This window comes from Leptopilina boulardi, unplaced genomic scaffold (genome assembly GCF_019393585.1).
Source record: "Leptopilina boulardi isolate dan_hultmark-lab unplaced genomic scaffold, ZJU_Lbou_2.1 LbouV2_201, whole genome shotgun sequence".
Lineage (NCBI taxonomy): Eukaryota > Metazoa > Arthropoda > Insecta > Hymenoptera > Figitidae > Leptopilina > Leptopilina boulardi.
This window is the reverse complement of record NW_026137754.1, coordinates 85493-111369: the sequence shown is the minus strand read 5'-3', so window position 1 is coordinate 111369 and position 25877 is coordinate 85493. Positions and strand designations below refer to the sequence as shown.

General features: G+C 27.0%; 2 protein-coding genes across 2 annotated transcripts; both read left to right on the top strand.

Moving 5' to 3' along the window:
* Nucleotides 1-606: 606 nt before the first annotated feature.
* LOC127278238 (uncharacterized) lies at nucleotides 607-16495 on the top strand. Its single transcript, XM_051299837.1, has 10 exons — nucleotides 607-804; nucleotides 2865-2924; nucleotides 4315-4509; nucleotides 6305-6620; nucleotides 8172-8280; nucleotides 10405-10472; nucleotides 10550-10630; nucleotides 13620-13754; nucleotides 14110-14160; nucleotides 16338-16495. The coding sequence occupies exons 1-10, from the start codon at nucleotides 634-636 to the stop codon at nucleotides 16493-16495; spliced, it is 1344 nt and encodes a 447-aa protein (XP_051155794.1). The 5' UTR covers nucleotides 607-633.
* Nucleotides 16496-17679: 1184 nt separating this feature from the next.
* On the top strand, nucleotides 17680-25378 carry LOC127278232 (serine/arginine repetitive matrix protein 2-like). The gene is made up of 3 exons (XM_051299832.1): nucleotides 17680-17876; nucleotides 22362-22475; nucleotides 24167-25378. The coding sequence occupies exon 3, from the start codon at nucleotides 24217-24219 to the stop codon at nucleotides 25201-25203; it is 987 nt and encodes a 328-aa protein (XP_051155789.1). The 5' UTR covers nucleotides 17680-17876; nucleotides 22362-22475; nucleotides 24167-24216; the 3' UTR covers nucleotides 25204-25378.
* Nucleotides 25379-25877: the final 499 nt, after the last annotated feature.

Below are 25877 nucleotides of genomic sequence, written 5' to 3'. Positions count from 1 at the left end.
ATTCCAAGGACATAAACCTGGCACTTTCAGGTTACCTGACGGCCATTTAAAAAGCCCATTAATTTGTTCTGCCATGTATAAATGGAATCCATTTTTATACTAGGGTAAAAAATTCATAGGCTAGCTGTTCATTTTTACCCCAGGGTGATAATAGATGCCATTTTTAGATGAAAGAAGAAATTATTAGCATTACACTCGGACGACATATATCTAAAAGCTCTGCAAATTCGTAGAACTTTTATACATTACAGAATTAAATGAAATTAATTTAATAATTAATTTTAATATTTTAATAAAAAACATGAAGATAACGATCACTCCGAGTCAAGGCCTTGACTCGGAGTGATCATTATCTTCATGTTTTTTATTTAATATCGACCGAGTGATAAAATCATTTTATTTATTTATTTAATATTTTAACTTGTAAAGTTAGTATAGGTGAGAAATTCTGGTATTAAACAGAATTAAAGAATTTTACTTTTGAATACACTTATTTTTTTATCGAAATCGTACTTTTTGACCGTAGGTCTCTTTTAACTTTCCTTGTCACATATAAAATTTTCTCATTATTAAGATGTACAATACTTATATAGTTATAGTGTCAAGCTGTCATTCGAAGGTTTACGTCCCAGGATGAAAAAGGCTGAAATGTCAAAAATGGTTAGCATTCGTACTCTTCTACAGTTTTTTGATAAATTAAAACATGAAGAAGGGTGTACGATTATTAATAATGGAACTGCTATTTTTGAACTTCAAGAACCAGATGAACCATTTGAAATCATCTATTTCGATGAAACATCTCAGGTTAAAATAAAATTTTGTTGAAATATTTTACATCCGTTTTTAAATATTAAGTTGTTGTATTAAATTTTTACGAGGCGTTTTTAACAGCAATTAGGGGTTGAAAACTTTTTAAAAGAAATTTATTGTTTGTGGACAACATGTTTCGACAGCATATACCGTCCTCATCAGGTCCAAAGTCCTTTTTTATGAAAAAAATAGATATTTATTTTTATTATATTTATTTTATTTATTTTTTTAATAAATGTTTTCCTTTTAACATATTCATCCAAGTTTTTTCAAGTCGCTGTTTATAAATCCTTAGTTTTTTTAAATCAGACAAACTAGATCTTGTGAAAATATTATAATTTTAAATCATTTAATAGTAAACAATTTAATATTGACTAGGTTGAGTCAGTTTTTCTTATCCGCAACTAATAGTCAACATTATATATATATATATATATATATTTTTTTTTTTTATATATTTTGGATAGTATTAGAATAGTGAGGTAGATCGTTACATACATCAAAAGGTAAAACCTTATTGCTTTTAAATAGAAATTATATTTTAATCATTGTCAGGGAAAACTAAACGATTTTTTAAATTGTTGTGTGACATTTTAAATTTTTGAAAAGTTTTCGTAATTAGCGACCCCAAAACCACAAGTAACAAGTTTCAGGGGAATCTAAATGATATTTCAATTTTTTCCGCCATATTGGATCCGCCATTTTGAATTTTTGAAAACTAACACCCGATTCGCGATCAGCAACCCCAAAAACCTACGAATAACAAGTTTCAGATGAAACTAAACGATTTTTAAATTTTTTTCGTCATTTTGAATTTTTGAAAAGTATATTGTATATATATATATATATGTGTGTGTGTGCATATGCTGTCGAAACATGTTGTCCTTAAACAATAAATTTCTTTAAAAAAATTTTAAACACTTGATTTCCGTTAAAAGAGGCCTCTTAAAAATTTAATAGAACAAAATAATATTTTATTACTTTTTTAATATAATATTAATACCATTAACAACAACACCTATACATTAAAGAAGTACAGCAGTGACCGTTAAATAATTAAGTTACTAAATAACAACTTTTTGTATATTTTAATTTAAGGAGGTTGTGTAATGAAACGAAAAAGGTTAGAAGTAATTAGTAGTTTATTTATTTTAATATTTTTAATACCATAAATACGTTGACTAAATATAAAAATGATTGACTTTATAGCTTTTGAGCTTAGACTCTCCACAGAATTTTATGTTATTTTTATAAATGTTAAAATATTTTATAAAAAATCGGAAATTTTTTCATTCTAATTGTGTTTGTTCTTCCTTGTTTAATTAAAAAAAATAATTCATAAAATTTTTAAAAATCAATTAATTATTAATTAACAACATGTTAGCAGAGTGACATTTAAAGGTTATGTTTGTAATAGACGTAATATATGTAGAAAGTCCAAGACGTAAATTACCAGACCAATACATGTAGAAAATTACGTCCACACCCTTACTCTCTTTCTGTTCAGCATGCCTTTTAGAAGATCTACACACCCTCCTTAATGTAAGAAAACACTCAAAAATTAAAATTTTTTAAATAGTTTTCTTTTAAAAATTAATTATTATAAAGCCGCTACAAAATTTGTTTAAATATTTCTCAATATTTTCTTACTTTTTATAAATTCTCATTATTAGCATTCTCGTCATAGCAACCATTTGCAACTCGCCTGAAGTAGTGCGACATTGACAGACGTTTCAAAGTACCGAGCAAGACAAATAAAAAAACTGGTTTCTGTTTTGATTATCTTAGTTAATTCCAAAAACCTCCTTAAAGAACATCAAAGTTAAATTTGGATAAATAAATAACTATTCCAAACCACAAAGAAAACAGTTTTATAAATCAAAAATTATTTCACTAATATTATCACGACTCTCGCTGCTCTAATCCAATCCATTTCATACTCGTCAAATAACTCATTTTTACCACTAATTGTCCAATGTACTACTTATATTTCAATTTAAGATAACTATACTTTTCATTATATGATATTTTTGTAAAATCATTAAAACTTTTAGATAAAATTTGAAGACTTCAACGTTACTTTCCTGAATGTGTCTATAAAGGTAGAAACAGAGGTAAGTTATAATTTTATTAACCAACCTGACCGCCCAAAAGTATAACACTAAAAGCGTTTCTAGCATTTCCAATTAAATTCAATTAATTTAACTTAAAATGAACAATTAGTTATATTTTTGAATTTGAGAAAAGTTGCTCAAACAACAAAAATAAATATTATTCACAATTCTCATTAAGGGTTTATATACCTTTATGCGCGTCAAAAAAGAGGAATTTTCAAAAAAATTTTCATCCGTTGTTTAACAATTTTTTTAAACGAAACTTATTTTATCGAATGGTACATATTTTGATGTACTTGTATATAAATTTTTATTAAAAATATAAATAATTAAGGAAACTGCAGACTTTACACTAAAACACCTTTTTTTATAGCTGCTTGCGGTGACTGCGATAAGTCAGACAGAGTTTAACTAAAATTAAAAAACAATGGAAATTTCGTTAGTATAATATATTACCTCGTGCGTGAACGAACGATTTTGAAAAAAAAAAATTTCTAGAAATGAAGATAATTTTTCCTTAAAAATCGTGATTTTAGGGTTATAAAATTTGGTTTTTTGAACAAAAAAATATTAATTTTTGTTCAAATTTAAATTTTTTCGTTCACGCACTAGCTATTGTATGTATAAAGAACCCCTGAAAATTTCAGCCCAATCGGTTTGGTGGTTTTAAAAAAAATTACAGTCACCGCAAACGTAGTTCTTAAAAATTAAGATTCAGAGATGATAAGCCTTTAAATTTTCAAACGCATATACTCTTCTATGAGAAGTAGCGGATTAAAACAGCTATAACTTTGGTTCTAATACTCCGATTTTAATCAAATTTTTGGAAAACATTCTTGATAGTATATACTTTTGATATATGCAATGAAAAAAGAATCGATTTTTTGACCCATGAAAAGCCATATAACCCCTTAACTCAGTAAACTTACACGTCGAACATTAAATTTCAAAACTTAAATAAATATTTACAACCCACTCGGATCGAACCCTCGACCCTAAACCTAACCTAAGACCTCATCTAACGCTTTAACCGCCGCGGCTAACTTGTTAATTAAATTTTTAAAAAAAATTTAATTTAAAATTTACTTTAACAAACTATTCTGTACTTTAATTGTCTTTTAAAAATAACATTTTTTTACCTTTTATTGTCCTGTAATTCCTTAACCTACTTAAAGTTTATTGATTTATTAAATTTACATATGATACGTGCAGAATTATAAATCCGACAAATCGTTCATTTACACATTGTCACATACTTCATCTCTTTTTGACAATCTTCGTAATTTCTCCCAATTAATTTCCATTACTACATTATAATTATTTATAGGCATAATAATATTTTAAAATATTAAGCTTTTAATTATTATTACTGTTTTTTTAATATGTATAGTGCTTTATTGCGTACTCCATTATTTCTTCAAAAATGGATGAGACAGTTTTAAATGAGGTTTTTCAATATCTCAAAAGCAAGGAATGTTTTCAAAAATTAAAACTAATTGTTGGTCCACTGACAAATGACGTAGTGGACTGTGCGAAGGAGGTGTTTCAAGTTGAGTACACAACTTCGTGGTTCCACATTCGAGAGGTATTTAATTTTTGTTTCTAAGGAACTTGGTTTTTTTTTACATTTAGCCTTTAAGGGTATGTGGGAACCTCTCACGTGACCTAGTATAGGGAAATGTGTTTTGGTAGTATACGTTTCACTCTAAAATGAAAAAAGATTTTTGTCTAAAATTTTGAGGGATGATAGATTAGGGTACAAGGAATCTCGCTGTTCTCCGAAAAATACATAATTTTTAGTTAAATTATTGAATAATGATGTTTAAAAAGTAACATTTTTAAACGAAAATGAAAAGAAACATGGCGGCGCATACACAGACGTTGCTTGAGTGTGTCAGTGCTCCAGTAAACAGCGCCAGTTCGATCGAGTGACCGCTGAATGAACTATGATGTAATGCATTATTTTACTATTTATTGCTTTATTTTTGCGTTAAGTTATATTAAATAAATAGAACAGCGAGATTTCTTGTACCAAACAAAATCATTTCTCCAAAATTTTAACCCGAAATCATTTTTTATTTCAGATACAGTTTCAAATCACAAAAAAAGTCCTTTGCTCACATACCCTTAAGGTAAAGTTTTGATAAAAAAAATTATGTGAATATTTACAATTATTGTGATATAATCATACAACTTTTCATAGATTATTTTAATAAATCAAGAAAGAAAGAAATCGTATTACCTATAAAATGTCACTAATTACGAATAAGAGTATTTTCACACTATTTCTGGCATGCATGCAGAAACATTTGTACGTTCACACTTTGAAGAAGTCTAGTGAATTTTAGGTAAATTTTTAATAATTTTCCAAATATTTCGGTTGTAACTGGAAAGTTACTAAACATTCACGATATTTCATTAAAATGTGAATGGCCAAATGTTTCTACATGCATCCACAGTGCATGCATGAGATAGTGTGACCGTACCCTATGATGCCAATTTTCAAAAAGTCGAAGTTAATATGTCGTACATAAAAGGAAAAATCAGTAAGAATGTCTGAAACTTTTTTACTCACAAATTTTGGGTGTCCTTTATTACGAATCTGACATCGCCTTTTGTATGATGAATCGAATTCGGTTGAAAATCAGATGACATTAAAACTTTTCACTTAAGTGTTTTTTACTATGTCAAATACAAATATAACACATAAATTTTAAAAGTCGTAATTATGGTAATTCACGAAAATTAAAACCTAAAGTAAAAATTTCATGGTTTTGATGTTTTAATAACAATTATATTTTTTTACATAAAAAACACCCAATTAATTAGTTTCAAACTAATACGATGCATTTGTAAATAAGTTACCCGGCACATTAGTTTGACATTTTGAATTGTAATATAAAATTCACAATCAGCATAGTAATATATTTTAACTTATACCAAAAAACACTTTTATTTATAATTTATTCTATAACAAAACAAAATAACAGTTTACACATAAATACTACAGTTTGAGATCATTTATAGTATGTTACGAAAATTTTTAACGTCTCTTTTTCTCTGGTATTTTTACCTTATTCTATTAATAATAACTTTTTTCTTGTCTGATTTATTAAAATACGTAATTTATATTAACGAAAGTAATTCAATTTTGACACAAAAAAATGAAAAATTTCTCTATGTGACCCGTATATCATTTTATACATTTTATACATTTTCATACAATCTCATAAATGATGTCCCAGGACATTTTAGGGATATTCTTATTTCCGAATAAATCTAGGACATTCATAGTAAATTCTAAAATATCCGTTGCTGTGAGGGCATTCAACAAACAATGTTGAAATTGAACAAAATATTTTTTACACATTATATTACAGATTATTAAAGATTTATGGATTAGAAAAAATTTATTTAAAGATGAAAATGACTCTTTAAGCTCGGCCTTAGCTTTGCCATTATTGCCAGCAACTAAAATTGCTGAAGGATGTACATGTTTAATCAAAATTGCAATCAGAAGCAATTCTGAAGAAGAAAAGTCATTTGCGCAAGATGTTTTTAGCCTTTTAACAGCGACCTTAGAAAATTTTGTAAGTTTTGTAAATACAAAAACTGAAAGATATGACTCAGCACTATCGACTAGTAGAAAAATGTGGGAGCAAATTTTGAAGTCAAAGAATCCTGGAGAACTATTTGGTGACTATTTTTGTATTTGAGACATTTATCTTAAAATTATAGTTCTTTTTTTAACCTTTATGGGACTGACGGGGTACCCGGGTACCTTTTGCATTTTCAAATTGATTTTTTTCATAATTTTTAAAATCGTATCGACCTAAGGTTTTTTGACATTTCAAATTTATTCATACAGAGTGTTTTAATAATATTTATAATGTACCTTTTTATTTACTTATTCGGAAATAATAAACAAAGTTTCTTCACCCTTAAAAGGCGGACAAGGTACCCGGGTACCTCTATACATTTCATGCAGATAAAGGTAGAAATTTCTATCAAAAAATTATGAAAAATTACATTAAACAATTTTTATTAATTTTTATAGTAATGCACATAAGTTTTTTTTACAAAATATGTAATTTAGTTACTATAGTTAAATAATAATATTCATAAGAAAACGTCAGTTTTTGACTTAAAAATTACCATAAAAATTAAGTTTGAATTGGATTTATTTTGTATTAAAAATGTATTTTAAATAATAAAAAATAAATTTCTTACATTTTTATATTTGATTTCATAAATAATCTGCCTAAATATGTACCTGTTTTGCAATCTAGCAAATAGTATATACACGCATACTATTCAATGAAAAATCAATGAAATTGTGAATATATACAAAATACTTAATGCGTAATGGACAGTTTTTTTAATAATCAACTAATAATGATAATTTTTTATTAGCAATGTTTATGTACACAGTAAAAAGAAAATTTTATTTTAAGATGTGTCTTAAAATCAGTGTTAGTAGTTATAATGGAAATTTCATTTCGTAAATTCAGGAAAGCTGCCTTAAAAATGTTTCCTCTTAAAATAAGGCCTCTTTTCGGCCTTAAAGTAAGATTTTCCTTTACAGTGTATTCATATTATGTGATTATTACTTTCATTGAAACGTCCACTACACTTAAAGTTAATTGAACTACTGATTCTGATACAAAATCTTCAATAAATTAAACATAGGTACCCGGGTGCCTCGTCTGCCGATAAAAGGATTTTTTTCCTCAGTCCCACAAAGGTTAAAAAAAATTAGCGCTATGAATTCATCCAGATAGCACGTAAGCTTTCCGCAAGCTTCAAATGTCCCACCTGACCCAAGATTGCATAGTAAGCTTACCGAAAGATTGCCGTGTAAGATTACTGCAACATTGCAGAATAATATTATCGCAAAGTTTCTTAGTAAGCTTGCACGGTAAGCATGTCGCAAGGTTGGTGCAAGGTTGACAAATAACCTTGCCAATCAGTACAGAAGGTTGCAGCAAGTCTGCTCAGCAACCGTATGGCAAGCTTGGGTTAGGTGGGAAATTTGAAGCTTGCTGCAAGATTTTTTATATTGTATATTTTGAATTTAATATATATATATATATATAATATTTTTACAACTATGCAAGCATTAGCGAGCGAGGATTATATTGCAAGTTTTTAATTAATATTATTCAATGAAAGTTTGATTTTAACCATATCAGATTATTTTAATTTGTTATTACTCTTTTGGTTAATTATAATTCCGTTAAATTTTAGCTAAAATTAAACAATTAATCAACGTGAAAAGAATGAAGAAGCCAATATCTTCTGAAATTTCTGTGAAGGCCAAAGACACATGGCATAAATTATTATATAGTACCAACAAGTTAGTATATTAATTTTCAATTTTTACTCTTTGCACTTTACAAAAACATCAAAATTTATAACGATTTCTCATTTTTTCTGACTTTACTTTACTTTCACTTTTTATCCTTACATCTATCTTTTTCTAGTATGTACTAATTTTAATTTCTTTCCATTATCACTGTATGTCAGTTATAAAGTTAAAAAAGTGATTAATTTAAAATAACTTCACTGAAAAAAGGGATTCATGTTGACAACCAAACGTTTGGTTGGTATTTAAGTAACCAACATTTTTTTGTTGAATCAACAAAATTTTAATTAACTCAATCAAAATTTGTTTGACACAACCAAAATTAGAAAAAAGGGATTTTTGTTGTCTTAACTGAAGTTTGATTGGGACAATCAAAATTTTGTTGATTCAACAAAAAAAATTTGGTTGCTTAAATACTAACCAAATGTTTGATTATTAATACCAAACCTTTTTTTCAGTATATTACGAAGTTTTTATATATTAATTCCATATATCGAATAATATAAACAACCGACGTCTGTCTAATAAATTTAAACTTGCTTACATAATAAATGTAAATTTTCTCGTAAAATGCTGAATGGATTGAGCTAAAATTTTGTGAAGGAATTTAAAATATGATAAAGAATGGTTGTGAAGTAAGGAAATGTTAATATATTGTTAAATAAATGTAATAAAAATTGTTAGAAAATCCGACACTCCTAACCCTACATTAAGGCCTTAAACCTTAGATCATCCCTAACTCAATTCATTCAGTACTTTATGAGAAAAGTTACGGACGAATTAACGTTACATACCTAACAGTCACATAACCTTAAGGGGACTTTCTTTCCAAAAAAATCGATCTTTTTTTGCTTAAAAATGTTCCTTAGGATCATAAAATTACTTTCCCAAAACGGTTTTTAAAAGCTATGAAAAAACAAAAGTTGTAATAAAAAATTATTTCATAGTCCTAGCTCCATGTAATATGTTTTGAAAACTTTAAACGCGTTTTTCTCGAAAGCACATTTTTTAAACTAGTGTACGACTTTTCTCGAAATCTACCTAACCAATTTTAAAAAACAAAAGTTCATTAGATTCCTTATTTAAGAAACTAGAAAATAAACCTCTAAAATCTCATATTTCTACCCCCTGTTTTTTTAAACAATGGTAAATTGTCCCAAAAACACTTTTTTTGTTAATTTTTGAGAAAAATGTACCCAATAAATAAAATAAACCTTTTAAAAAATCATTTTTTAGGTTTATTGCCTAGAATAAATTCTTATGAAGAGATTCCCGCTCGAATTTTGAATTTATATGGGTGATTTCACGTAAGATTTCCGTCGACCCTTTTAATTCGGTCAAATATATTTTTTTCTTGTTCTGTAATAAAAAAAAAGAGATAAGTATTTTTTTTTTTTAATTTTTGAGTTATGATTTTTTTTAAATATACCTGAAAATACTAAGATTTTGCAAAAAAAAAATTTAGAGTAGGCCGATAAGTTTTATAGGTTTAAATAAACATTTTAACACAGCGCGCAACATTTTGCGCATTTTTTAAAATTAAAAAAAAATTGTTCAAATTTTTTTTTCATTTTTTATAGTGAAATATGATTTCAGGTTCCAAAAAAAAATGAAATAAATAACTTTTAACAATTTTACAATTTTCTTTAATTTTGCACATTTCTGAAAATTACAAAAAATTGTTAAAAATTATTTATTTAATTTTTTTTTGGAACCTGAAATCATATTTCACTATGAAAAATGAAAAAAAAATTTTTTAACAATTTTCCAATTTTTTTTTATTTTCAAAAATGCGCAAAATGTTGCACATGGTGTTAAAATGTTTATTTAAACCTATAAAACTTATCGGCCTACTCTAAATTTTTTTGCAAAATCTTCTTAGTATTTTCAGGTATGTTTAAAAAAAAATCATAACTCAAAAATTAAAAAACAAATAAATGAAAAAATACTTATCTCTTTTTTTTCACTACAGAACAAGAAGAAAATATATTTGGCCGAATTTAAAGGGTCGACGGAAATCTCATGTGAAATAGACCACATACATTATTTGTGAAAATTCTTATGAAATTCTGTTCAGTTCTAAATTACTTACAAAAGTAAATGTAATTCTTATAGATTGGAAGTATTTGAAAGTATAATTATTTTGAGAAATGAATCCAAAAAATTCTCTAACATTACAAGACGTAAGTTTTTAAAAACATTTAAATACAATGAAACTATAAAGTAAAATATTATATAATATTTTTTTACATTTATTTAGAACGAAAAGCACTTCAATACAGATCTCAAAATATTGATCAAGGGATTTCCTTAAAAATATCACCATGCATTGATGAAACAGGTATTATTGTTATATTAAAAATTTTGTTTGGTTACGTAAAATTACTCTTTACAGTAAAAATAGCAACATGCAATCAATTTTTTTAAATAAAAATGATTACAAATACTAATCTTAATCAAAATGATTGGAACATTTTGTGATAATTTTTTGAAATCTTAATTTAATTTGCAAAATGGTTGTAGTTTATTGCCTACCCTACAATATTGTGTCATCATTTTTCCCGAATAATTTAATAGATCCACTATTGTGGCGTAGTATTTAATTTGAAGTTCGTGATTTATAACTAAAATTTAATGTAAGAGTACTACCATATCAATCATAACAAACATACGTTTTGCATAACAGTCGGTGACTGACATGGAGGTAATCTTACAGTTGTGATGTATTAATTTTAGTATTTTAAAATTTTATGCTAAATTTCAAACAAAATTTAAAGCGTTCAACAATGAAGGAATGACCGGAGTTACTTGGCGCACTTTTTACTCTTTGTTGTGTAACTCAATAATTTTTGCTTCTTTAAAAAGTTATTGTATAAAAAACTTGTTGTAACATCTCATATTTAATTTAAAAAAAGAAAGTTGCAATATATTTAATACTTTTCTTTTTATACCACTTTATTTGAAGCTATACCAAACAACCTCGGCCCAGGGTTGCCTGGCATACTACCCGGGGTTGCGTGGAGTCTCGGCTGAAAAAACTTGTGCAAGTAAATGTACAAGTTCTTGTACATGTTCATTAATGAACTTGTACATTTTCTTGTACATGTTCAAGTAATGTTCTTGAATGAGTTCAGCATTCGGAATTGAGACATGTTCTTGTACCAGAAATTGTACAAGATCCTGGATAAGAAAATATACTTGTACAAGAAAATGTACATGTTCTTGTAGATATTTTTTTATGAAGGTTTCATGTACAAATACTTTTACATGAACACGTTTATGTTCTTGTGCAAGAACATTTGTTTAAAAATATTTTTGAAAAAAATTTAAAATTTAATAACTTATAATTATTAAGACTCTTCACTTATGCATGCTAAAAATTATTGCGCAGCTGTAAAGGCTTAAGAAAACTACTGCGCAACCATTAAAATTTTTAATTTTTAATTTAAAAGACATAAATGAACATGTAGAAGAACATGTTCCACATCTGGTACAAGAAAATGTACATGAAACCAGCACAAAAAATATGTACAAGAACATGTACATTTTCTTGTACAAATATATTTTCTTGTCCAGGATCTTGTACAAGTTCTGATATAAGAACATGTCTTAATTCCGGATGCTGAACTTGTTCAAGAACATTACTCGAACATGTACAAGAAAATGTACAAGTTCATTAATGAACATGTACAAGAATTCGTACATTTAATTGTACAAGTTTTTTCAGCAAAGATATTTCCTATTGCATAAAAAATTGGAAATCAAAGAAGACACGCTTTCACTTTTTTGACTCGCGTTTGGAAAAAAATAAATTCAAAATTCATATTATTATTTGTAATTATTTCTTATTAATACTACTACAACAATCAACTTTGATTTTTTCATTTTGCAGAATTTAATTAAAAATAGAAGACTTTTTCTATTTACACCTAAAAACTGTAAATTCGGGATAAATAGAAACAGAAATTCAAACAATATTTCTTATATCAGAAAGAGAGAAAGAAAATTGTTTTTATCAAATTACAACACTATTTTCAGCATTATAAAAATGTATTGCAAATAGTATTCATCTATATTCTCATTAGTAATTAGTATTTAACAAACATAGACTTCAAACTTATGTAATGCATTATTATTTAATAGTGTGAATTATTTTCTAATTAACACCATTTTTTATGTAATTATTTGAATACTTTAACATTTGCATACTTGAAATTAATTTTTTCTTAAATTTTGTGAGAAATAATCAACTGTTTCTATTATGACACTGAAGTTACCAACGTTGAATCGACGAAAAGAATTTTTTTTCCCTAAAATTAAATATTTCCCCGCCTTGATTGAGGATTTTTAGTATTTAAGAATGTATTTGGGACCAAAATAAAGAAGTTTCAATTTAAAAAAATTGTTTCTTGGCCTTCAAACTAATCTGAAAACGAAAAATTCTTTCGTTGATTCGTCGAATCAACGTTGGTAACTTCAGCGTCATTTTCTATTTACCCCTAAGTTTTAGCAAAGTTGAAAAATTTAGGGGTAAATAGAAACAGTTGATAATTGCTATTTAACGATACCCATATTTTCTACTACCTCATAAAATTGTTCCACGAAAGTTAAATAATAACTCCATGCACAAAAAAACCGAAAGTATTGCGATTTGAAGGAAGAAACTTATGTTATAAGTGAAACTTAGCGAATCTGTTTCTATTTACCCCAATTGACCCTAAGTCTTATACTGTAATTTTACAATAAAATTATTTTAAAAATTAGATTTTAATTAAAAGCAGCAATTACGCTGTAAATATTTTAAAATATTCGCTAAATTTTTTTGAAAAGGATTGTTATTGATGCTTATGAATGTGTACATTTCATATAACCAACTTCATTTAATCATTTTATTAATATTTAACAAAATTTTCAGATAACTGTTAATATAAATCACTAATTTTTTTTGTTTCTTAATAAAAAATGTATAGAGCTTAAAACTTAATATTTGACCTCTTTTAAAATTCATTTTTTAGAGATAACACAAAAAATGAAGAGTTTAAAAATTACTTTGGTGTGCCAAAATCAGTTATTTCATTCTATACTCCACAATAATTAATGAATATTAATGAAATTTTGTACAAACTTACAGTTCACTAAGTACTTTAACTTGAATGAAGAGAAAAATTAATTTAACTTAAAATTTTTCAATAAACTCAAGTGCGCCAAGCAACCTCTGCACCAAACAGCCCCGGTCTCCCCTAACTGCATTTTAATCACTATGCTTAAAAACAACATAAATTATTTTCTAGTTATCTCTGTATATAAATTAATTATTTGTTTTTAATTAGGAAATTGCATTAAGGAAACTCCCAAAAAGAGAAACAATAAAAGAAGAGATGAAACAATTATCCTAAGGGATGGGAGTGAAAGTGATTTGAGTATTAACTTACTCTTATCAAGTTCTAATTCCGAAATTTCACATGGTAAATTTAAAACCAATTAAATGGATTAAAGTTTAAACAAGTTTCTTTTTTAATTTTTAAAAAAGAAACTTTTTTAAATTAATTTTTAGCCTTCTGCCTAGGTTAACTTAACCTTACTCTATTGACACTGAACATAATTCCCATAGTCCACCAGGCGACCAAATTCTGCTTTTTTTTGTAAACGGTCAACTGAGTAGGCAGTGGGTTAAAAATATAAACTATAATGTATTTGTCAGAAACGTCAGGGTCTTTATCCTAAAATTAATCGTTTCCGAAATGATGCTAACTTTCCATTATATAAGCCCAATATATGTATAACTAACGTAAAATTAAAAAATACTTTTTCGTTTTTCAGCAGATGATTTTATAGATTTAAAAAGCATATCTCCTCACGATTCACAAACAGGTAATATATTAACTTTCAATTATTATAATTTCATACCGCAGCCACACAAAAAAATGTTTATTTATAGTTTAGGGTGTTACCATGTACTATATGTTTTTGGAAGCCATATTCACGTTAAACACATTACTCACAAGATTTTGGGGTTGCTGATTACTAAATAGTACTTACTTTTATTCAATTAACGTTAATTTATTAAATCATTGTACCATCAGTAGTGGCGTTAACTGTTATGCACTGAAGGAAATTGAACGATCGAGTTTTGTCTATCATATGTTCCTTAAAAGGACTAATTTTAAAAACTAATATATTCTTTTTTTTGAGCTGCATTGTGTTCCAGTCTCTTTAAAAGATTTATGTAAAGGATTTCTTTACTCTTTGTATCTTATCCATATGTCTCTCTTGTGAGTATACAGCAAAAATCTGCTATCATATTAACGTCCCACCGTCTCTTATAGCGGATATCTATAATTTAAATGTCTTAGTGCCTAAACCAATTTTACATAACAATTTTTTAATTTTTATGATTTAAGAATTTAAATGTAGTGTGTAAAATGTGTGTTAAATCAACTACAAAAATTTAAACAATTTCTTTTTTTAACTACTTCCTCATAGTAAATACAACTTTTTAAATTCAGTTGAGAAGCTGTTATACTAGGGATAATAATTAAAAAGTATAGTTAAATTTACTATTTTTTGAGTGCAGAAAAAAATTTGAGGTGATATAAACTTTTATTTAAGGTTGATTTAAGCACATCGTGTCATAATCATCCTGGTGTTTAGTTCTTTGTATTATATTAGAGATATCGAAAATTCATCCAGCCTGTTTTTCCCGATCATTCTTCGTACTGATAAAATTATTAACCCTAAACAGTTTCCAAATTTGAGGAACATTAAACACTTCCACCATAATTTTAGCCTATTAGAAAATCCAGGAAACATCTTTTTCAAATACTCAAACGTTTGACAAAGAGTTTTGAAAAATTGTTTCATCAGACCTATGGTTAAATGAAGAAAAGACCTACAAGACATTCAGCAGAGAATTTTTTAAGGTTATGTGAAAATCCTGATGTGCTGTGGTCAAATGGGCCACGAATTAGAATTAAAGAACCCCAAAAACATAGTGAGACCCTTATAACAAAAATAACATTTTCTTGTTTGAATATGCAATTAATTTGTTATTAATACAACTTTTTTATTTTAAACCATTTTAATTGAAATATAATTTTTTCCAATTTAGTTTAAATTTGAATTTTTAAAACTTCCTTTTTGTAACATTTTTCTCAGAAATTTTACAGAGTAATATCAATAAAAGTTGATTCTGCTTTTGATTCCATGCAAAAGTTTAATTATACTACCGCTTAAAATTGAGATAACACTTGCAAAAGTGCGGTTAAAAAAAATATCTATACTCAAATCTTTACGATAAATAGAACCGGAGATTTGATGTTATAAAGACATGTGTAATTTTCATTTTTATTGATTTTTCATTGTCTAATTTTGATGAGCTACTAGAAAAATGTTCAGAAAAATTAAAAATTTGTACTACATAAAATCTTGAACTTTCAGCATTAAAATAATTATTATGTTAGGCATATTGAATATGTATAAAATAAAAAAAAATTCGAGGAAAAATTATTTTTCTGAAGTTGCTATGAAACGCAATTTTTTCTTAGAGTTTTTTTAATTTTAAACATATACAATATATCTAACATAATTTTTTTTACCAAATTAAGATATATTATTTATATAAACATTCTAAAAAATAATTACTTATTTTAAGAGGCTTTAAATTTAAATAACTTAAACTTAATAACTTTGAACGTGAGTCTAATTTCGGGTTAAGGCCTTAGAAAATCGAAAAAACATTTTTTGGTGTAACGCCCTACACAGCAATCTCGCAGGACCGAGAAATCAGTTTTAACTTTTGTAAAATTACAAAAGATTTTTCTTAAAAGTTTCACTAAATGGATAATATAAATGATCGAATAGACTTCGGTTTAGAACATGTTTTTAACGACACTTTTGCAAGTGGTCTCTCAATTTTGACCGGTAGTGTGAGTATTAAAATAAATAAAATATATTAATTGAAATTATAATAAAGTAAAAAATAAGTTCAAAAAATTACTCAATACAGAATAAAATCATATATTATTTTAAAGAGTTTATATTATTATCAGATAAGTCAGGAAATGATGATGATGGTGATGATGATGACAATAAAATTGAAACGGAAAGTATGATTATTGTACCACAAGAAACTCGCAAAATCCTGACAGGCCAAGTTCTAAAAGGTAACTTATGCATAAGTCATACTATGAAGCTGAAACTGGCTTAATAACCATGGTTAAATAACTGTCCTAAAATTTAAGTTACTTTATTGTTTTAAGGAGACAATCCACGTTCGGGCCGTAAGTTCGAACTTCTTTAATTACTCATTAACTAAAAATTATTCCTCAATTTCCTTCATATGATATGTTTCTAATAATCTACAGATTATTAATATTAAAAAAAAAGAAAAATCTATTTTTTCAAACCTCAAACGTGGACTGCCCCCTTAACGGTTTGATAAATTGCTGTTTTACTTAAAAAAAGCAAATGAAAAATTTTTATTTAAAAAAACACTACTTACGCAGCAAAATATTTATGTGACCAAATTTTTACTTCAAACAGTTTATAACCTATTGAAAATCCCTGTACAAGATCTTGTACAAGAAAATGTACATGTTTAGCAGCTAAACTTGTACTTGTCCTAGTGAGAACATGTACAAGATCTTGTTCAATTTCGGCACCAGAATTTGGAACAATATCTTGTATTAAACCTTGTACAATATCTTGCACAAGATAGTGTACAAAAAATATATTTAATATTTGTATACAAAAAAATGTACATGTTCTTGTAAATTTTCTTGTATAGGTTCATTTATATCTTCGTTTAGTAAAAATTAAAAAACTTTACAGGCTGCGTAGTAGTTTTCTTACGACTTTACAGCTGTATTTTTATCATGCATAAGCAAAAGGTTTTAATGATTCTAAATTATTAAAATCTCAAATTTAAAAAACAAATGTTTTCAATGAACAAAGGACAAGGACAAGAACATGTACATTTTTTGTATACAAATATTAAATATATTTACTTGTAGAAGATCTTGTTCAAAATTTTGGTGCCGAAACATATACATGATCTTGTACATGTTCTCACAAGAATAGGTACAAGTTCAGCTGCTGAACTTGTACAAGATCTTGTACAGGGATTTTCAATAGGGTACATCACTCATATTTACTTAATTATAATTGAAGTACTTAATAACAACAAAAATACATTTTATGACTAACGATATGAATAACTTTTCGTTGAATTTTTTTTACTATAAAAAAACTTAATGCGAAATAAAATTATATGTTATTTGAAAGTATTTACACTTTTTTAGTTAATTCAAAAAATAATAAGAATAATGATAATAAAAATAAGGACGATGATAATAAAAATAAGGATGATGATAATAAAAATAAGGATGATGATAATAAAAATAAGGATGATGATAATAAAAATAAGAATGATGGTAATAAAAATAAGGATGATGATAATAAAAATAAGGATGATGATAATAAAAATAAGAATGATGATAATAAAAATAAGACTGATGATAATAAACAAAAAATCAGAATTGAGAAAGCACCAAAAGTTATCAAAACTAAGGAAGTTCAACTTCAAAAAGGTAACATGTTTCATAGTGAAATAGACCTAAGCTTAAAAAAATTTTATAAATTTTTGTGACTTTAAAAGTGAAAGTTTACAAAAAACATCAACTCTTAATACAAACCACTCATGACTTTCAAAATTCTCAATAAAAATTGATTTTAATTATACATAGGGTAAGTGTACCAGTTACCAATGGTGCACTAATTGCCGATGATCGCAATTTTCTTTTCAAATAAATAGTATGTTGTAAAAATTTTAAAAACAAAAATAATTTGTAAATTAACTTTATATTTACAATTACATACATATTTACACCATAAAATTACATATTGATGGCACCATAATAACACAGGCCGACAAGATTTACTTTCTAAGAACCAAACAATACTTTTGCTTCCTCGTGGAGGAAGCTTTGTAGTCTTTTCCTTTATAAAAATTTTCAAAGTGGCGGAAACAAATTTTTTTCTATATAGAAACATGTTATATAAGATCCTGATCAATTGTCCGGATGTATGTATGTGTGTGTGTGTGTGGGGATCCCTTTTTTGTTTAGACGATAACTTTAACAGGTTTTAATGGATTTAAATAAAATTTGGTAGGCTCATTTATCATATTTATATCTCAAATCTGACCAAAGGATTTTAAAAAATACCTAAAAAAAAAATTTTATCATTTTTTTCCAAAATTTTTTTTTAATCGAAAAAATTTTTAAATAGAAAAATTTAAGGTTATATATAATAAAATCGTATTCCTTACGTTAAGACAAATCGATTGGTATATATAAAGTATAGTTTTAATTTAAATTTAAAGAATTAATGAAAGTTAAAAAATCAAAAATTCACATTTTAGCAATAAAATTTTGTCATTTTTTAAATTCAAGTTTATATATGAAATAATTGTATTCCTTGCATGAAAACGAGAAATTGGTACACGACCATCGACAAATGGTGATTTTCCTCAATTGACGTTTAAAAACAATTTTTATCTAACACTATAATTTATTTTAAAAAAATAAATATGAATATTAAACATTATTAAATTCTTCGCCCTAGCTCACAAGGTTCAAATTTTTAAGTATATTTACTCCTGAGAAAAAAATGAAAGTCGCATGTTGTCTGAAGTCATCGACAATTGGTGCACCTACCCTATTTAAAAATGAATATTTAATCAAGATAAAACTGTCAAAAAACATAACCTACAATTTTTTGTAACAAATGTACCTTTTATCGTAAAACATCACATATACAGAGCATACAATTTAGTATAAAACCATCCGCATTTTAACAAACTCGTCACAAAATGTAATGTAAAATTTGTATTGTATTATATATATTTTTTATATTTAAATAACTCAAAATGTCGGATCCATCAAGACGGACATTTTTTTAAAAATTGATCTTAATAGTTCCCTAAACAGAAAAAAATATGTGAAAGTTTTCTTAAAAATGCTTAACTTTTAGATAGAAGAAAATTTTGATGGTATTTCATATACTTTCTTGTAAGAAAAATAATATTTATTTGAAATAATGAAAAAGTACTAAAAATATTCACTAAAAATATTCAATACTATCATGAAAAAAAAGTACATAAAAAAATAGTTGCTTTGATTGAAAATTTTCTTGATTCCTATAGATAGCGTGATATCATGTGCGTGAAACGGCTGTAGGGTTATAACTGTCGTTTTAAAATTATGTATGCTAGGTTTAGGAGGTTTGCATCCCGTTATAGTTTAAAAAATGTATTTTTAAATTATATTGTGGTACAAGAAATTTTCTAGTAATTTCTTGAAAATAATGTTTCAAAGTTTTAAAACCTTTCTTGGTCTGATTCTCATTTCTTTAAAGATAGGCTTTTATTATTAAACGGATTTTTAGATCTATCCAAAAGTCAAGCACTCAGTCAATTGAAGTTCCCCGTACTTTTTTTCGTGTACTCAAAAAACCCACATGGAATTCCACATTGAAACATATAATATATTACACGTAATAATCCATGAAAGTACTCATATAAAAGCACACCAGAATTTCGAACAGGATTTGGTGGAAGGGTCCATATGAAATCCCTTATAGATTAATCACATGAAATTTGATGTAGGATCGATTACAAAGTCCCACATAGAATTTATTTAAATAAAATTTTTTTCAAAATTTAAAATTGAACTTAATAACAGCTTAATTTATAAGTAGTAAACATTTTTACTTTGTGGAGTGACCACCAAATTTTGTCAGATTTCTTGTACCACTTACCGTGAAGAAATTTTCCCAAAGTAGCCCAAACTGGGATTAGGTATCAATCTGGCCTAAATTGGACTTCCACTCAAAACCCACCCCAAATCAGTATATTGAAAATAAGCTTATGAAAAATATAATTTATTTAAATTTTTGTAACAAAAAGTTGTTTTTTATTTATTTATATTAACATTACTATTTTTCTTTTTAAAAATTTCCTGAATAAAATTTTCAAAAAAGTTTTTATCTTGTCATACTCAATAGTTTAATTTAGGTAAACCCATTTTAATCACAAATGGTATTTTCTGAAATTTTAACAATGTGTACTTTAATTGATAAGTAACGATAGTATTTTTTAAAATAATACACTACCGTCCGAAATTGTGCGAACTCTGCTTTTTCAACAACTATAAAACTGTTCAAATCTTCAAAAATATTAAAACTAAAATTTTTTCCTCTTTATTTTATTAAAGTTAATAAAATTCTGAAAAAAATGACACCTTGACAAAGAGAATATGTTAATTTTTCATTTAGATATCTAAGAAAAACCCAATTTTCAATGTTTTTACTATTTTTTTTATTTCTCTGGCAAAAATTAATATTTTTAAACGTTCTTAGGCTCATTGAAATCGTATTTTGTTATGCAATTCAAATTATGTAAAACAATTCATGTACACATTCTTCCCTAGTGTATGCAAACCGTGAAAGTTGGCTCATAAAATGTCAAAAAATTTAAATTTAATTCTACAATAAAATATAATGTTTAAAAATCAAGTAAATATATCATTCTAAACTTCTCTGATTTATGTAAGTAAATTTAAAATTTATACATTTTACTGATCATTTTTTGTCATATAAATATTAATCACAATTTTTTGACATTTTATGAGCCAACTTTCACGGTTTGCATACGCTAGGGAAGAATGTGTACATGAATTGTTTTATATAATTTGAATTGCATAACAAAATACGATTTCAATGAGCCTAAGAACGTTACAAAATATTAATTTTTGGCAGAGAAATAAAAAAAATAGTAAAAACATTGAAAATTGGGTTTTTCTTAGATATCTAAATGAAAAATTAACATATTCTCTTTGTCAAGGTGTCATTTTTTTCAGAATTTTATTAACTTTAATAAAATAAAGAGGAAAAAATTTTAGTTTTAATATTTTTGAAGATTTGAACAGTTTTATAGTTGTTGAAAAAGCAGAGTTCGCACAATTTCGGACGGTAGTGTATATTAACGCCATAATTATAATTAAATCATTACTTCTATTATTTATTATTATTATTATTATTATTTCTTTTTTTTCATAAAACATTTCAATACTTGTTTAAAATTTTAATAATTTTTTAACTAAAATTAAATTTTTTACTTTTATCTAAATGAAATATTAAATTAAATTTGATTAATAAATTCACTTCAGAAATATTTTATAAATTCCAACATTTTCTAACCATATATAGGGTGAATGATACAGTAGAAGGCCATTTAAGGAAATGTAGCTACAGTAGTCGGTCACCAACATTTTTTAATTCATAATATATAAATATTATTTAAACTTTGGTATGCATAGTAGAAAATGACGTACTATTGAGACTAAAGAATTTTTTATTTTTTTACATAAGTGATTTCTTTTTATTTTAAAAATAAAAATAAAGTGGCCGACTATTGGGACATGGACGATCTTACCTAGGATTTTTTTTAATTATGACAAAATCTGAAAATATACAATATTCTTGTTCCGTAATAACGTATTTTTTATTTTGATAGAAAATTATATGCATGAATTTAGAGATTAGAATAATAATTAGGTACGAGTAAAAAATGTGGAGAGTTTGGAATTTGATTCGGATGAGACAAGCTCAGATTAGTCATTGTCTGGTTGTCCCAGTTGGGCCCCACTTGGAGTCTAATCGATTTTTCTACTCGAGTTGCAAAAGCTGTTTCAATTAAAAATGCAATTTGAGTTTTAGAATTTATGAGTATAAATTTATTAGGTACATAAATTTATACAAATATGTGACGCTTTACGAGAAAAAGTACCTAACGTAACATTCATGTCAATAATTTAAAAAGTATGTCTGGCATGCGGAGGATAGTTAATATTAAGAAAGAATTTTTTTTTAATTCTATAATTTTTTAAGATAGTAGTAAAGATGTTAAAGGTTTATGGATTTTTTATTTTATTGTGATATCCACATTTGTAATAAATACTAAATAACTGTGGATTTAACAAGAAAACAACATAACATCTCTCTGTTTTTTTTAGATATTTATATTTATTCAAATAAAACAAAAAATGACGTGAAAAAATATGAAAATAAAGAAAATATAATTTCACCAAAGACACTATCTACTAAACATACAAGAAATGTTGGAGAAGGTAATGTGTAATTGATATTTACTTTACTTTTATTGTACCAGTAAATTAATTCATACCGTTTAAATATTCTTTTGATGAGATAGTATCGCTGAGTTAATACAGAAAAAATCCAGCAAGTGTGAGTTGCATTCGGAGAATATTTACGTGAGAAATCACATAATCTTAATGCAAAGTCTATGAAATGTTGTTAAAATGAGTGAAATGTCCGCATCTGAGGAAATATTTCAGCGTTCGTTGCATAAATATTTTAGTGAAAATTTTTATAAATTTTCGACTTAAATGATTCGCACTGGTCGATCTCAGTTTCTATGACATGTACAGTTGCACAGTAGCTGTTAGTTTTTTAGAATCCTATGGACACTGATATGTTAGAAAATACTGATTAATTCGTGAGTCAAAATTTTCTATGAAATATTTTTTGAATATTGCAGAGTCTTCATATGTAGAAAAGAATAGTATTAAGAGTATATTCTTCTCAATGGTCGGACATTTTCCTTTTATCATCAACATTTCATGAACCTTACATGGAAATGTTTAAAAAAATTTTATGAAATATTTGTTAAATATAATTTGTTGTGTGGAAACTGTAAAATCAAATCATATGCAGTTTATTTTTTCTGTTATTTATAGAATACAAAAAATTATTATTATATGTATACACATGTATACTAAATTTTAACTTCTTGGGTCCAAAATGGTAGAAGGTAAAGAAGGCTAAAATGTAATTTTTTTAGAAAAAATCAGATCTCTTTCTTTTATAACTAAATATAATGACTTGCAATCGAATTGTCTATATTTTTCAAATAATATAAACGTAAAAAGATACATACATACTATTTTGTGATTCCTAGATTAAATATTGTAGAAGTTAAGGATACTTGCATTCAGAGTGGTTTCAAGATATTTCAAGAAACGCATTCCTAAGTAGTAGCACTAATATATAAAAATGATTCAATTAATAACAATCGATATTAACTAATTTCGGTACGCTCTATTTAAGGGGTAACACCACTCTAGAGGCAGAAGAAATAGACCTATCTGTTTTTTTGGGAAAATTGAAAAAATAGGATTTCTTTCTAAAGGGCATATTAACTACATAACGAAGTGCAAAAAAAATTTTTACTTGAAATTTTACTACAAAATGGCGGCGACAGACGCCATATATTAGGTCGACTACTCATTTTTCAGACCAAAACGGACGGTAAGGTTTCTTGACCAATTTAAGACCTGGAACAAAAAACCAAGAAATTTCATAATATACTATGAGTTTTGGAAGTACGTATGGGTTTTTCTATATCAATTTTTATAGATATGGCACAACTTTTTAGTAAATTTTTCGGTTTTTTCTTAGATTAATTTACTAAAAAGTTCTGCAATTTCTATAAAAATTTATATAAAAAAAATCCATCTGTACTTGTGAAGCTAATAGTATATAGTTTATGAAATTTTTTGGTTTTTTGTCCCACGTCTTAAACTGCTCAAGAATCTTTTCGGCCGTTAGAGTATGAAAAATGAGTAGTCAATTTAATATATGGCATCTATCACCGCCATTTTGTAGTAAAACTTCAAGTGAAATTTTTTTTTACACTTCAATATATCACGTCAAAAGCCACTTTTCTCCTATAGAAAAGAAAAATAAAAAAATTTCCAAATAAAATTATAAAAAAGATTAATAACAAAATTTATTTTAGGTCCACCAAAGAAAATTTCAAAAATTACAAACAGATCTGCAGCTTATGACATGATTCACAAAAGGGTCTTAAGAGAATTAAATTCACAAAAAGAGCAACCATGGAGAATCAGATCACGATTACAAAGAACTCCATCACCAACACAATCAAGGGCATCTGGAGCACGGAGTTCTCGATCACAAACATCACGATCGCGAAGATCTCGATCACCGACATCTCTATCACGAACAACTTTTTTAAGAAAATCTCGATCACGAACCCCTAAAGCACACAAATCTCGATCACGGTCATATCGTGCACACAAATCTCAAACGAGGGTATATGGATCACGGAGATCTCGATCACTAACATCACGATCACGGAGATCTCGATCACAGACTACTTTTTTACGAAAATCTCGATCGCGAACCCCTAAAGTACACAGATCTCGATCACGGTCATATCGTGCACACAAATCTCAAACGAGGGTATATGGATCACGGAGATCTCGATCACTAACATCACGATCACGGAGATCTCGATCACAGACTATTTTTTTACTAAAATCTCGATCGCGAACCCCTAAAGTACACAGATCTCGATCACGGTCATATCGTACACACAAATCTCAAACAAGAGTATATGGATCACGGAGATCTCGATCACTAACATCACGATCACGGAGATCTCGATCACAAACATATAGAACGCGAAGATCTCGATCACGAACAACTTTTTTAAGAAAATCTCGATCGCGATCCCCTACAGCACACAGATCTCGATCACGATCATATCGTGCACACAAATCTCAAACGAAGGTATCTGAATCATGGAGATCTCGATCACGAACATCACAATCGCGAACCCCTAAAGCATACAAATCTCGATCACGGTCATATCGTGTACACAAATCTCTAACGAAGTCAACTGGATCACGGAGATCTCGATCACGAACATCACGATCGCGGAGATCTCGATCACGAACACCTGAAGCACACAGATATCAATCACGGTCATATTGTGCACACAAGTCTCAATCACAGACAAAAAATAATTAATTTCTATATTTCAATTCATAAATTACAATCATTTTAATTTGTTTACTAACATTACATTACCTTTCAACGCGTATTTATGATCAATTAATGGTTAACACCACGCTAGAGGCAGAAGAAATAGACCTATCTGTGATGTTTTTTTTTCGGAAAATAAAAAAAAATAAGATTTCTTTCTAGAGGGCTTATTAACTACATATTGAAGTTCAAAAAAAAATTTTACTTGAAATTTTACTACAAAATGGCGTCGATAGACGCCATATATTAGGTCGACTACTCGTTTTTCAGACCAAAATGGACGGAAAGGTTTCTTGAGCAGTTTAAGACCTGGAACAAGAAACCAAGAAATTTCATAATCTATATACTACCTATGAGTTTTGGAAGTACGTATGGGTTTTTTATATCAATTTTTATAGATATGGCATAACTTTTTAGTAAATTTTTCGGTTTTTTCTTAGATTAATTTACTAAAAGGTTCAGCAATTTCTACAAAAATTTATATAAAAAAATCCATCTGTACTTGTGAAGCTAATAGTATATAGTTTATGAAATTTCTTGGTTTTTTGTCCCAGGTCTTAAACTGCTCAAGAATCTTTTCCGCCCGTTTTAGTATGAAAAATGAGTAGTCGATTTAATATATTGCATCTATCGCCGCCATTTTGTAGTAAAACTTCAAG